Below are 11,541 nucleotides of genomic sequence, written 5' to 3' on the forward strand. Positions count from 1 at the left end.
TGTAAACATATTTTTTCTTAAGATTTTATTGATTCCACCCAGAGGTCATTAAGTAAACAAAATATAATGCACATAAACAACATGAACACAGTGTAGATTATGAAACACATAGGCAGAACCAGAGAAGATTTTCACATTGGTCTCTTGGAAATCATGATTGTTTTTCAATCCGCAGTCCCAAAACTGATGTGAATAGTCAGGCATATGAACACCAAGTTCTGCATGTATGGACAACCGTGAATGATTGAGTGAAGATTCATCTCACAGAGTGTCACTGATTGGTTGATTGTAGTGTCACTCTACTCATCGTGGAACTTGGGTAGCTTGTCTCCAGGGATGACCACATGCTCCACCCCCTCCTCGGTGATCACTACCAGGTGTGCCACGCCTCCGCTGACATTGTCTCTGCCCATAGCTAGGGCCAGAGCTAGGTGGGGTGAACAGGAGAAAAAAAAGGGAGGAAAGAGAGGAAAATAGATCAGAAAGCAGGTAGAGATGGGTATGAGACCATATCTGTCCACTTTTTCAGGAACAGCTCTCTTGTGTTCCAGTGCCAATAATCCCATAGCAAACCCATCCTACAATCACTCTCCTGTCCCACAGGAAGATGTTTTCAATAAAATAAAATGTCTTATCTGGCGTCTTTTATCCTATATGAAAACAGTGCCATTCTAATAAAACAATGAAGCCTGTGAGATTCTACAGGAAAAATCTACTTTTACCATTTGTAGCAAACTGCAGGCACTCCTCTTTGCTCATGTCAGGTTTGTATTTGGCGTCGGCGTAACCGTAGATGTACGTGCTCCCTGATCCTCCGATGGTGAACGGCTGACTGAGTAACATACCGCCCAAGGCCACCGTGTAAACCTAGAGGTGAAATAACGGTTAGAAATTGTGTGTGTGTTCTATTCTATCGTGCTCTATTCTATGTCTGTTTGTTACGCCCCATGGCATCACCTGTGGCCCTTTCTTCCTGTCCCAGCCTGCAGTGATGAAGCCAGCCTGCAGCTCCTCCTTGTTGTTGTAGCACAGCTCCTTCAACACGGACGCTGCTGCCTTCACCAGAGGAGGGGACTCCATCTGAATACTTATCACACAGGATAGACACAGAGAAGACATGTCATCATTCAGGATCAGATTTATTCCACAGTTTGTTTCTATGTCTATCGTAGTTCAAGAGGCAGTAGCCTAGTGGTTAAGAGGTATGGGCCAGTAACCGAAAAGTTGCTGGTTCGAATCCCGTGCTGACTAGGTGAAAACAAATCTGCCGTTGAGCAAGGCACTTAACCCTAATTGCTTTCTGGAAAAGAGCTCCTGGTAAATGTAGGCTGCACATTACTACTAAGACCAGATCTAAAATGGAGGTGTCCCTATTGCTGATAATAATACAAATCAATCACACATCAATCAAGCTTCATAAGCTTGATATCAACACTCATGAGCTATGTTGAACCAGACAAGGACAGAGACAGGGAAAGGGACAGGGTGGTCCATACCTGTGAAAGGAGATCTGGAACTTGGCAGCCTTGGTGACGGCCTGAGCGTCTGCCAGGGAGCCGGCGATGCAGCAGAATATCCTGTCATGAACCTGGATCAGCTTGTTGATGGTCTTAGAGGACACATAGTACCTGTGGGTGAAGTGGAGATAGAGACACATTAGATATACTTCTGGAGACACATTAGATATAGACTCCTGGAGACACATTAGATAGACTCCTGGAGACACATTAGATAGACTCCTGGAGAAACATTAGATAGAGACTCCTGGAGAAACATTAGATAGACTCCTGGAGACACATTAGATAGAGACTCCTGGAGACACATTAGATAGACTCCTGGAGACACATTAGATAGAGACTCCTGGAGAAACATTAGATAGACTCCTGGAGACACATTAGATAGAGACTCCTGGAGAAACATTAGATAGAGACTCCTGGAGAAACATTAGATAGACTCCTGGAGACACATTAGATAGAGACTCCTGGAGACACATTAGATAGAGACTCCTGGAGAAACATTAGATAGACTCCTGGAGACACATTAGATAGAGACTCCTGGAGAAACATTAGATAGAGACTCCTGGAGACACATTAGATAGAGACTCCTGGAGACACATTAGATAGAGACTCCTAGAGACACATTAGATAGAGACTACTGGAGACACATTAGATATAGACTCCTGGAGACACATTAGATATAGACTCCTGGAGACACATTAGATAGAGACTCCTGGAGACACATTAGATAGACTCCTGGAGACACATTAGATAGAGACTTCTGGTGACATGTTTAAATGTATATATTGCTATAAGTGATGGCTGATTTATTTAATATGTTGCGTGTCACAGACTTGTATTTGATCATAAAGACTATAGAGGAAAGGAGGGGCAAGATGATTAATTTAGTTCCAGGTGTTAATAGGTGTTGAAGATCCTCCTTACCCTCCGATGGATGCCCTGGAATCTGAGCCAATGATAACCCCTCCATTGAACGTCACCGCCAAGATGGTGGTCTGTAGGAGATTTTAAAAATCATAAATAAATGAATAATCAGTTAGATGGGGCGAGCATACAATTACAATATGACTTATAATAATATATTTATGACATATTTATAATATATGATTTAAGGTTAGTTTTCCTTATGATCAAGTTGACAGTCAATGGATAAACTATGGTTGGGATTTGGGGAGGCTAAACTGATCCTAGATCAGTGGCAAAGTGTAGGTTAATTTCTACCCTGAGCTTGAGTTGCAGATGAATGACTCGAAAACGAAAGTAAATTCAGCACTTTGTTCGTCGGAAAATATTAAATAATTATATTATTATCAGGTTAAATGCATAAACGTTTTCCTTGAAGGTTCAGCTTTAGGCTACTGAGATGAATGAATGACAAAATCAACAAGGCAACCTAGAATTAAAACCCTCAGTGTAAATTCGGCTACGTCCGTCCCAAAATGCACTGTTAATCGCAGCTTCAATTTATGAAAATGTATAAAATGATCATGTACAAAATATGAAAAACAATTAACTTACGCCTGTGCTAACTCCTTTGATTTGAGAGTCCATAAAGTCTTATTTCCAGTATTTCCCGAACACCGATGAAAAATACGGATAAAACTGCGTCCCCCAGTCACATATGGTCACACCATGTCAAGGAAATAGCGACCTCTCCAGGGACTTGAAATGCGCGAGTGTAGTGAAGTCTAAATCTAAGCACTGAGTGCAAAATAAAGTGTTTCAGGTATGGCGCTATCAAATGTTGTCGAAACACCTGCATCGGGATTTAATTTTGAGAACGTCTCCAGGTATGATTCCCCTTTTTATCTTTAAGGATAATAGCATTTCGTAGTTTTGGGGTAAATAGTGAACTTCGTAATTATTTCTCTCTTCTCATACCAAGCCTATATCAAAAGTGAAAGTAACGTATCTTGTATAATCGTGTAAATATTCTTTCTAAAAAGACCCGCAAGTCTACATAATTGTAAAGGTTGAATTGGATTCTTTCTGCATTTTATTTTAATGAAAGTCATACTTCTATGTGTTAATCAGCTGATTGTAAATGTATTGATCTGGTCATCATTAGATAAGGCTTTTCTTAGTAGGAATTTGTGGTACACTATTGGTATTGTGTTAAAGTTTGTTTGATTAGTCTATATCTTTATCAAATAGAAATGTTGCTCTGGAGGGTCTGCTTGAGGGAGGACATACCAAGGCACCTAAGCCTATGAAGACAGGGACCACCATAGCTGGAGTAGTGTGCAAGGTGAGAGCGATGTCCGCTGATAAAGGGCAGGCGTCTCTAATAAGTGGAAGACTCCATATAGTGGGAGTATGTCAGTACATTTTATATAGTGATATATTATTATGATCCTTGCCTGTCTTTATGTGACTTTAAAAAAAATACAATAATGATGGAAATGAATTGTATGTACTGATAGTAAAAATTGAGTTTTCTTTGTGTCCTTGTTTGTGCAGGATGGAGTGGTTCTGGGAGCAGACACGCGGGCCACCTCAGGTGAAGTGGTGGCTGATAAGATGTGTGCCAAGATCCACTACATCTCCCCCAATATGTAGTGAGTTTAAGGGATAGTCCGCGTGTGACATGTTTAGAATGGAATTGATTGTCATGTGTGGAAGAGAGAAGTGAAAGAGTAGTGAACAAATGTACGCTGTCACTTTAATTTGAGATATCCATGCCCATGCATCCCTTGTTCTCCTGACCTCTCCTGTCTACTCCCTCTCTCAGCTGCTGTGGTGCAGGAACTGCAGCGGATACAGAGAAGACCACCGACCTGCTGTCCTCCAACCTCACCATCTTTTCTATGAACAGTGGCAGGAACCCACGAGTCGTGATGGCAGTAAACATATTACAGGACATGCTGTTCAGGTGTGTGTGTGTGTGTGTGTGTGTGTGTGTGTGTGTGTGTGTGTGTGTGTGTGTGTGTGTGTGTGTGTGTGTGTGTGTGTGTGTGTGTGTGTGTGTGTGTGTGTGTGTGTGTGTATCTTTAACACTCTCCATTACAGCAGTGGTTCCCAGCTCCAGTTCTAGTGTAACCCCAACAGTACAAATTTTTGTTGAAGCCCCAGACAAACACACCTCATTCAACTTGTCAAGGGGTTGATGATTAGTAGAATCAGGTGTGTTTGTCCGGAGCCACAACAGAAATGTGTACTGTTGGGGGTACTCAAGAAACGGAGTTGAGAACCACTGCATTAGAACAACTGCAATTTGCAGTTCAAAATACGGAAAAGCGGGCACCCAACCACTGATTTGGTAAACAGCTAGGGGATGGGGTTGGAGAAAATGTTACCACTCTCAAATTCATCGACAGAGCTATGGATGTTAGGACTGACCATCCATGAGATCAAAATTATATATATTTTTACTACAATGTCCTAGATTCATTCAGCATTAACCCACGATAACCAACAATCACATAGCATATAATTAAGGAATAAGTCCCGGGGGTGTGTGTTATATGGCCAATATACCCTGGCTAAGGGCTGTTCTTAAGTTCTTATGTACGACACAACATGGAGTGCCTGGATACAGCCCTTAGCCGTGGTACAGTATATTGGCCATATACCACCAACCTCCAAGGCGCCTTATTGCTATTATAAACTGGTTACCAACATGATTAGAGCTGTAAAAAAAAACATGTTTTGTCATACCCGTGGTATACGATATACCACGGGTGTCAGCCAATCGACATTCAGGGCTCGAACCACCCAGTTTATAATTGTTTTTATTCAGGCGATGTCAGAAGTGTAACTGCGTTGGAGCTGTCAAATCGGCGAGCAGCTGCTCGTGTGGTCAAATTGAAAATCCAAAAACAAAATAATAAGGATTTTTATCAGCCTAATCAAGGTGTAGAATAGATTACATCACACATTCCAGTGTTCGAACACGACTGCATGGTATTTCTACTAATGCATCCTCTGGCAATGTCTGTGTTATGTACAGTATAACGCCCGGCGCCACTTCTGGGTTTGACAGCTCCAATGCAGTTACACCTCTGACATCGCCGAAACAAAAACAATGATATGCTATGCAGTTGTCGGTTATTGCGGGTTAAAGCTGAACTGGTTGAATTTAGGCCCATGTTTTGAGGCTATACAGTGTTTATTTAGAATTACATTGTTTATAAACATTGGAGTAAAAAAGTATTCCATTTTGGGTTCTGATACGGGTACGACAGTTTAACTAAGCTCATGAGGCATTTATAAGTGATATTCTTCAAGAATCAACAGGTACATATCATTGATTTAAAAGTCCAAAAATGGATGTAGCAAATGCAGATGGCCCCTTTAAACATCACATTCTGTTGAAATAACTCGCCTCATCCACCACTATAGCCGCTCCAATGTAACCGCCTTTCATGTCAGATAGGTTTGATTCAAAAGAGTCATTCTTGTTTGTTCATAATGTATCTCATATGTGTATGTTTAGGTACCGGGGCCAGATAGGGGCCAGTCTAATCCTCGGAGGGGTGGACTGCACCGGTAATCACCTCTACACAGTGGGGCCCTATGGGAGCATAGACAATGTGCCATACGTTGCAATGGGTGAGGGACTGCTACTGTGTCAAGCATACATAAGCATACATCCATATACTGTTATTGTGTGGGCCATTATTAGTTGATTAATCGACTAGTCATGAATCATCTATAAATAATGACATTTAATTGATTCCTATTTGTGTTTTGTGTAGGGTCTGGTGACTTGGCCGCTCTGGGGATTCTGGAGGATAGATTCAAACCTAATATGGAGGTGAGTGACTTTTCCTTAGGCGGGCTAGGGGTTGTCATACATGTAGTTCATATGCCATCACATCGATAGACTTCAAGTCTCAAGAGTTAAGTCATTGGACTCACCATAAAGAAGGCATCAGGTTTGTTTACATTAAGCTGGATGTATTACAGACCTACCTCCCCCATTCCAATCCCTTCACTCACTCCTCATCCCTATGCCCTTCTAGTTAGAAGAGGCTAAGGAGTTGGTCCGGGATGCCATCCACTCTGGCATCATGAGTGACCTGGGCTCAGGCAACAACATAGATATCTGTGTCATCACTAAACAGGGGGTGGACTACATCAGGCCGTACCAGGAGTCAGAGTACAAAGACAAGAGGTAAATGGTGTCACCATCCTCAGACTCTGCTTCAACGATTATTCTAAACAGCATATTTGAGAATTTTTTGTTGTTGTCGACAGAACAGTGATTCATTTCTATCTTATCTTCTCTCTATCTCTCTGTCTCCTACTCAGGCAGAGAAGATACAAGTATCGCCCAGGTACAACGTCTATTTTGACAGAGAAAATAGTCCCTCTGGAGCTGGAGGTAGTGCAGGAGACAGTCCAGCGGATGGATACCGCCTGAAACCTGACCACTAAGAAACAACAAAGTTACAGCCACACATAGGCTTATCACAATATTCAGACGTAAAATCAGTGAATACAATACACCTAATAATGACAAGATGTGACTGCTAGGTGACACTACAATGCAAAGCCATAAAAAAACATTGTCACATAAAGATCTTAGTTCAATGAACTGTAGTCACCAATACATTTTGAACAGGTATAGCAGGTCTAGGCTATAGCTGTGTCTATAGGCACTGAGTGAAATATTGGAAAGTGATTGATTGAATAAAAAGTCTACACTATTTTTCATGAATACGTGTTTGAGTTTTCCCTCTTCACTTTTAGCTTTCCACTTTCCTTATAGCAGTTTCAGCTCACAGAATCTTAATGTTACAAATATATATATATTTCCATGGTTCACCAATGAAGAAATGCCTGCTATTACAATCCAGGGGATTTAGATATTTCAAATGTAATACAGCATAACATTTATACGGAACAAAAATATATACGCAACATGCAACAATTTCAATGATTTTGCTGAGTTACAGTTCATATAAGGAAATCAGTCAATTGAAATACATGCATTAGGCCCTAATCTATAGATTTCACATGACTGGGCAGGGGCGCAGCCATAGGTGGGAAACAGCTCAGGTGGACATTCCTGCAGTCAGAGTACCAATTGCACGCTCCCTCAAAACCAGTGACATCTGTGGTATTGTGTTGTGTGACAAAACTGCACATTTTAGAGGGACTATTATTGTCCCCAGCACAAGGTCCACCTGTGTAATGATCATGCTGTTTAATCAGCTTCTTGATATCACACACTTGTCAGATGGATGGATTATCTTGACAAAATATAAAATGCTCACTAACAGGGATGTAAACAAATTTGTGCATAACATTTGAGAGAAATAATAAGCTTTTTTTGTGTGTGTGGAACATTTCTGGTATCTTTTATTTCAGCTCATGAAACATGGGACGAGCACTTTACATGTTGTATTTATATTGTTGTTCATTGTAGTTCTCTCCCTGTGACTCTTTGTGAGTGACTCCTTCAGCGCGGTAAACCTCTACCAGGTAAGTCTTCATATTTACTGATGACGACCCATAAATTATGCTCTGCGATTGGCCAAATGTGTGATACGTTTTCAGTCAGTTTACTGTATATTGTTGTGAAAAATCATGTCAAAACTTAATGACTATTCACAGTTGTTTATCCGTATGATTAGGGGTGGTTAGGCTATTGTCAAATTATACTCGGAATGAGTACGCATATTATAAGCAACAGTTGGGTTACTTTTTCGATTAGGAATGAAAATGTATATTAAAGACCCTTTCGGTTTCGTTTGGATTCGGAAATATATTTCCTTGACGCGTCAGAGCGAAGTCAAGCTGTATTTTCGCTTTCAAATTGTATTAAGATACAGTACATTCTTATATTTGATTTAATCATAATGGCACTTTTCGACGTAAGTGGTTATAAATCGCACGCGGGACTTCGTGGGCAGATTCTTGGAACAGGAGTAGGGCATCTTGTTGACCGAACGAATCAGGAATTTGCTGTCCCAGTTGGAGTGGATGTGAGTATTTTACGCATCTTTCAATCTGAAGTTCGTTTCTGTTTCTTCTGTGACAATGATATGGTGATCTAAACGATCTAATGTGTCCTATGTGAAGTGAACTATATCTTACTAAAGCATGGTTCAATGGAAACTCACACTTCACCTCAAGCACACTTTTACGCAGGCACAAACATATGCGCGCACGTATGTATACCACCTGACAAAATGTTGACCAGAGCTGCTGTCTCACATTTTTTAAACAATTGGATCAATCTATTTCTCAGTCCCCCTCTATATTGCGCTCTTTCTCTCCAGCCTTCAGGGTTCCTGAAGTCATGCAGCCGTGAAGGTGGTGTATCCATTGATCTGAACCACGGAACAACTACACTGGCTTTCAAATTTCGCCATGGCGTCATTGTGGCTGTGGACTCCAGGGCCTCAGCTGGCAGCTACATTGGTAAACATCACATTCCATAGGGATTCGTTTTTAGTCTCTCGTTTCTCTCATACACTTGTGTTCATCCGAGAATACAGTGCCAATACACAGTAAGAAACTAGTAATAGCATTCTACTGTTACTACTATAACTGCCTACTGTATTGTGAGCACTAAAACATCTACAAGTGGTAATTGTAAGATCCTCCATGTTGATGTGATTTACCTTGGAAAGTTGATGTGATTAGCCTTGAGTCCATTAGATTTTTATTCCACCACCAGTCGTAGACACATCCGACACGTCAGATGCAGAATGGATCTCGGAGATCTATAACCAAACATAAAGCAATCATTCTCTAACCCCTTTCCCGTGCATTTGACTTTCCCTGCAGCGTCGAAGGAGGCTAACAAGGTGATAGAGATCAACCCTTACCTGCTGGGGACCATGTCTGGTAGTGCTGCTGACTGCCAGTACTGGGAGAGACTGCTGGCTAAGGAGTGCAGGTCTGTTAGAGCTTGTCTCTGTTGTAATTGAGTCCCACTATACAGTTACATGGTGTTAATATCACAATCATTGATGCCTGTCTGTTAGGCTTATGCACAAGGGGAGGGCCAGTGAGGGTTGGTTGAAGAGAAAATGTACCAATCAATGTCATTTCCATACACTCAAAACAACTGCATGGGACATAAAGTAAGCACCGCACAACCATATCAATATCCACCAGTAACTCTGTAGTTACCATCTACTTAACGTGTTGGCCATAATGCTTATCTCGACAAGCCCTCTCCTGTATTGGTGTTAATGATATGCTTCCAAGCCACATTAATGCCTTCATGTCTCTGGGGTGTTAAAATGTATCTGGAAGTAAACCAGGGTTTTAGCACTCTGACTGCCTTGTCTCATACAGTGACTGACCATCTCTTTGTGTCTCAGGCTGTACAAACTGAGGAACAAGCAGAGGATCTCAGTATCTGCAGCCTCCAAGCTGCTGTGTAACATGATGCTGGGATACAGAGGCATGGGCCTCTCCATGGGCAGCATGATCGTTGGCTGGGACAACAAGGTACAGGGAGGGAGGAGTGTGTTTGTGTGTGCCTGTGGTATGTGTGTGTCTGTGCGTGCGTGTGTTTATTTGAAAGCCTTATTTTATAGATGACCTTTTCATCCTGATGCTACCCAAGATGTTTGAGTAGCATTGGAGTGTCTCCAGTTGACATGTCTGTTGATGAGTATTGATTTATTTGTGTCTTGCTGTCCAGGGCCCTGGTTTGTACTACGTGGATGATAACGCCACACGTCTCTCTGGTCGTATGTTCTCTACTGGTTGTGGTAGCAGCTATGCGTACGGAGTGATGGACAGCGGCTACCGCGAGGACATGACGGTAGAGGAGGCTTACGAGCTGGGCCGCCGTGGCATCACCCACGCCACGCACAGAGACGCCTACTCTGGAGGAGTGGTCAACCGTGAGTGACCTTGTTCGGAACCTATACTCATTCTATAACGATTCATTTGACATGAATTGACTAAGTCAGTTCATGTGAGACCATGTGAAGCATAGATAGGTGCAGGATTGAGTTTGCTGTATGTTGAGATATTGTTTTGTTTGTTGTAATTCCATTCAAGAGGTTAGATCTAAATATGCAATTATAATCTAATCTGATAGGGATTTATCCATATTAAAAAGTAGTCATATGCTGAATCCATAGGAAAATAAAATGTAAACAATACCTTCAAAATTAATTTATGTGTGTCTGTGTTTGTCCAGTGTACCACATGCAGGAGGACGGCTGGGTAAAGGTGTGTAAGGAGGACGTATCCGAACTGATCCACCGCTATAGGAAGGGCATGTTCTGATCCCAGATCAGTTTCTACACCCACACAGACACACCGTGTTCTCTATCAACTGATCCCAGCACTGCTCCAAATAAAGACCGTTTTCAAACTGCATCCTCTGGATTGTTTAACCTGAAGGTCTTACATGCAGTCACAACTTGCTGCAACTGTTACCATTCCTATTCAAATGTACAGTATGATAATCTACCAGTTATTATGTACCAGTCCTATTCAAATGTACAGTATGATAATCTACCAGTTATGTACCAGTCCCAGTCATTGGAAAATGTTTGAAGGATTGTTTAATACAATACTACAAAACTTGATTTAAATTTTCTCTGTAAAGTCTGTTGAGACTTGTGAAATACACTTGACAACTTTGTGACTTGAAGCGTTTTAGTCAAATGTTTTAGCCTACTAAACAGTCGAATAACATAACCGACAGTTGGAAGAAGTACAATTCAGAGTCCTTATCGTTTTGTCGAGTGTATCTGCTTCCAACAAACTGTTTCCTGAAACACAAATACATGTCCCAAACCAGTCGGATGTGTTTGCCCAGGTATCTTTTGGTTGGCATAATTCTGTAAATGTCCACCTCAGTATAGGAGTTCACTGTACAAATTAAGTTTTACAACCAAAATGTTTGTGATATCAGAGGAAGTTTTAAATGAATGCAATGAATTTGCCATAAAACCTGAAGAAGACTCTTTCTCCCATACATATTATGTTCATTTTCTCAAAAGAGAATTACATCCCTTACAGACACTACATTCCATAAAATAGTCTACCAACATTGATATAATCTGTTGCCAGGCAGGATTCTGTGCAACAGGTCTTGGTG

General features: G+C 41.3%; 3 protein-coding genes across 3 annotated transcripts; 2 read left to right on the forward strand and 1 right to left on the reverse strand.

The window, feature by feature from the left end:
* On the reverse strand, positions 1-3,184 carry LOC118398190 (proteasome subunit beta type-6-B like protein). The gene is made up of 6 exons (XM_035793281.2): positions 3,036-3,184; positions 2,442-2,512; positions 1,497-1,628; positions 958-1,087; positions 723-867; positions 1-427 (listed from the first exon to the last, which is right to left on the reverse strand). Exons 1-6 carry the CDS (start codon positions 3,066-3,068, stop codon positions 300-302), a joined length of 639 nt encoding a protein of 212 aa, XP_035649174.1. The 5' UTR covers positions 3,069-3,184; the 3' UTR covers positions 1-299.
* On the forward strand, positions 3,158-7,179 carry LOC118398187 (proteasome subunit beta type-7). The gene is made up of 8 exons (XM_052470435.1): positions 3,158-3,307; positions 3,672-3,765; positions 3,978-4,075; positions 4,249-4,389; positions 5,953-6,068; positions 6,215-6,273; positions 6,482-6,633; positions 6,771-7,179. Exons 1-8 carry the CDS (start codon positions 3,246-3,248, stop codon positions 6,880-6,882), a joined length of 834 nt encoding a protein of 277 aa, XP_052326395.1. The 5' UTR covers positions 3,158-3,245; the 3' UTR covers positions 6,883-7,179.
* An 853-nt stretch (positions 7,180-8,032) lies between these two features.
* Positions 8,033-11,091, forward strand: LOC118398188 (proteasome subunit beta type-8). The gene is made up of 6 exons (XM_035793278.2): positions 8,033-8,449; positions 8,747-8,888; positions 9,258-9,369; positions 9,800-9,929; positions 10,126-10,330; positions 10,633-11,091. Exons 1-6 carry the CDS (start codon positions 8,324-8,326, stop codon positions 10,719-10,721), a joined length of 804 nt encoding a protein of 267 aa, XP_035649171.1. The 5' UTR covers positions 8,033-8,323; the 3' UTR covers positions 10,722-11,091.
* Positions 11,092-11,541: the final 450 nt, after the last annotated feature.

Source organism: Oncorhynchus keta, chromosome 19 (genome assembly GCF_023373465.1).
Source record: "Oncorhynchus keta strain PuntledgeMale-10-30-2019 chromosome 19, Oket_V2, whole genome shotgun sequence".
NCBI lineage: Eukaryota > Metazoa > Chordata > Actinopteri > Salmoniformes > Salmonidae > Oncorhynchus > Oncorhynchus keta.

Bases quoted from the DNA above. Each gene is read 5' to 3' on its own strand.
- LOC118398190 (XM_035793281.2), bottom strand. From the start codon at position 3,068: ATGGACTCTCAAATCAAAGGAGTTAGCACAGGC. The intron at 868-957 runs GTGATGCCATGG...TTTCACCTCTAG, and splicing joins ACAGGAAGAAAGGGCCACAG to GTTTACACGGTGGCCTTGGG. The intron at 428-722 runs GTAAAAGTAGAT...CACCCCACCTAG, and splicing joins CCTGCAGTTTGCTACAAATG to CTCTGGCCCTAGCTATGGGC.
- LOC118398187 (XM_052470435.1), top strand. From the start codon at position 3,246: ATGGCGCTATCAAATGTTGTCGAAACACCTGCATCGGGATTTAATTTT. The intron at 3,766-3,977 runs GTGAGAGCGATG...TTGTTTGTGCAG, and splicing joins TAGCTGGAGTAGTGTGCAAG to GATGGAGTGGTTCTGGGAGC. The intron at 4,076-4,248 runs GTGAGTTTAAGG...TCCCTCTCTCAG, and splicing joins TACATCTCCCCCAATATGTA to CTGCTGTGGTGCAGGAACTG.
- LOC118398188 (XM_035793278.2), top strand. From the start codon at position 8,324: ATGGCACTTTTCGACGTAAGTGGTTATAAATCGCACGCGGGACTTCGT. The intron at 8,450-8,746 runs GTGAGTATTTTA...CTTTCTCTCCAG, and splicing joins CTGTCCCAGTTGGAGTGGAT to CCTTCAGGGTTCCTGAAGTC. The intron at 9,930-10,125 runs GTACAGGGAGGG...CTTGCTGTCCAG, and splicing joins TCGTTGGCTGGGACAACAAG to GGCCCTGGTTTGTACTACGT.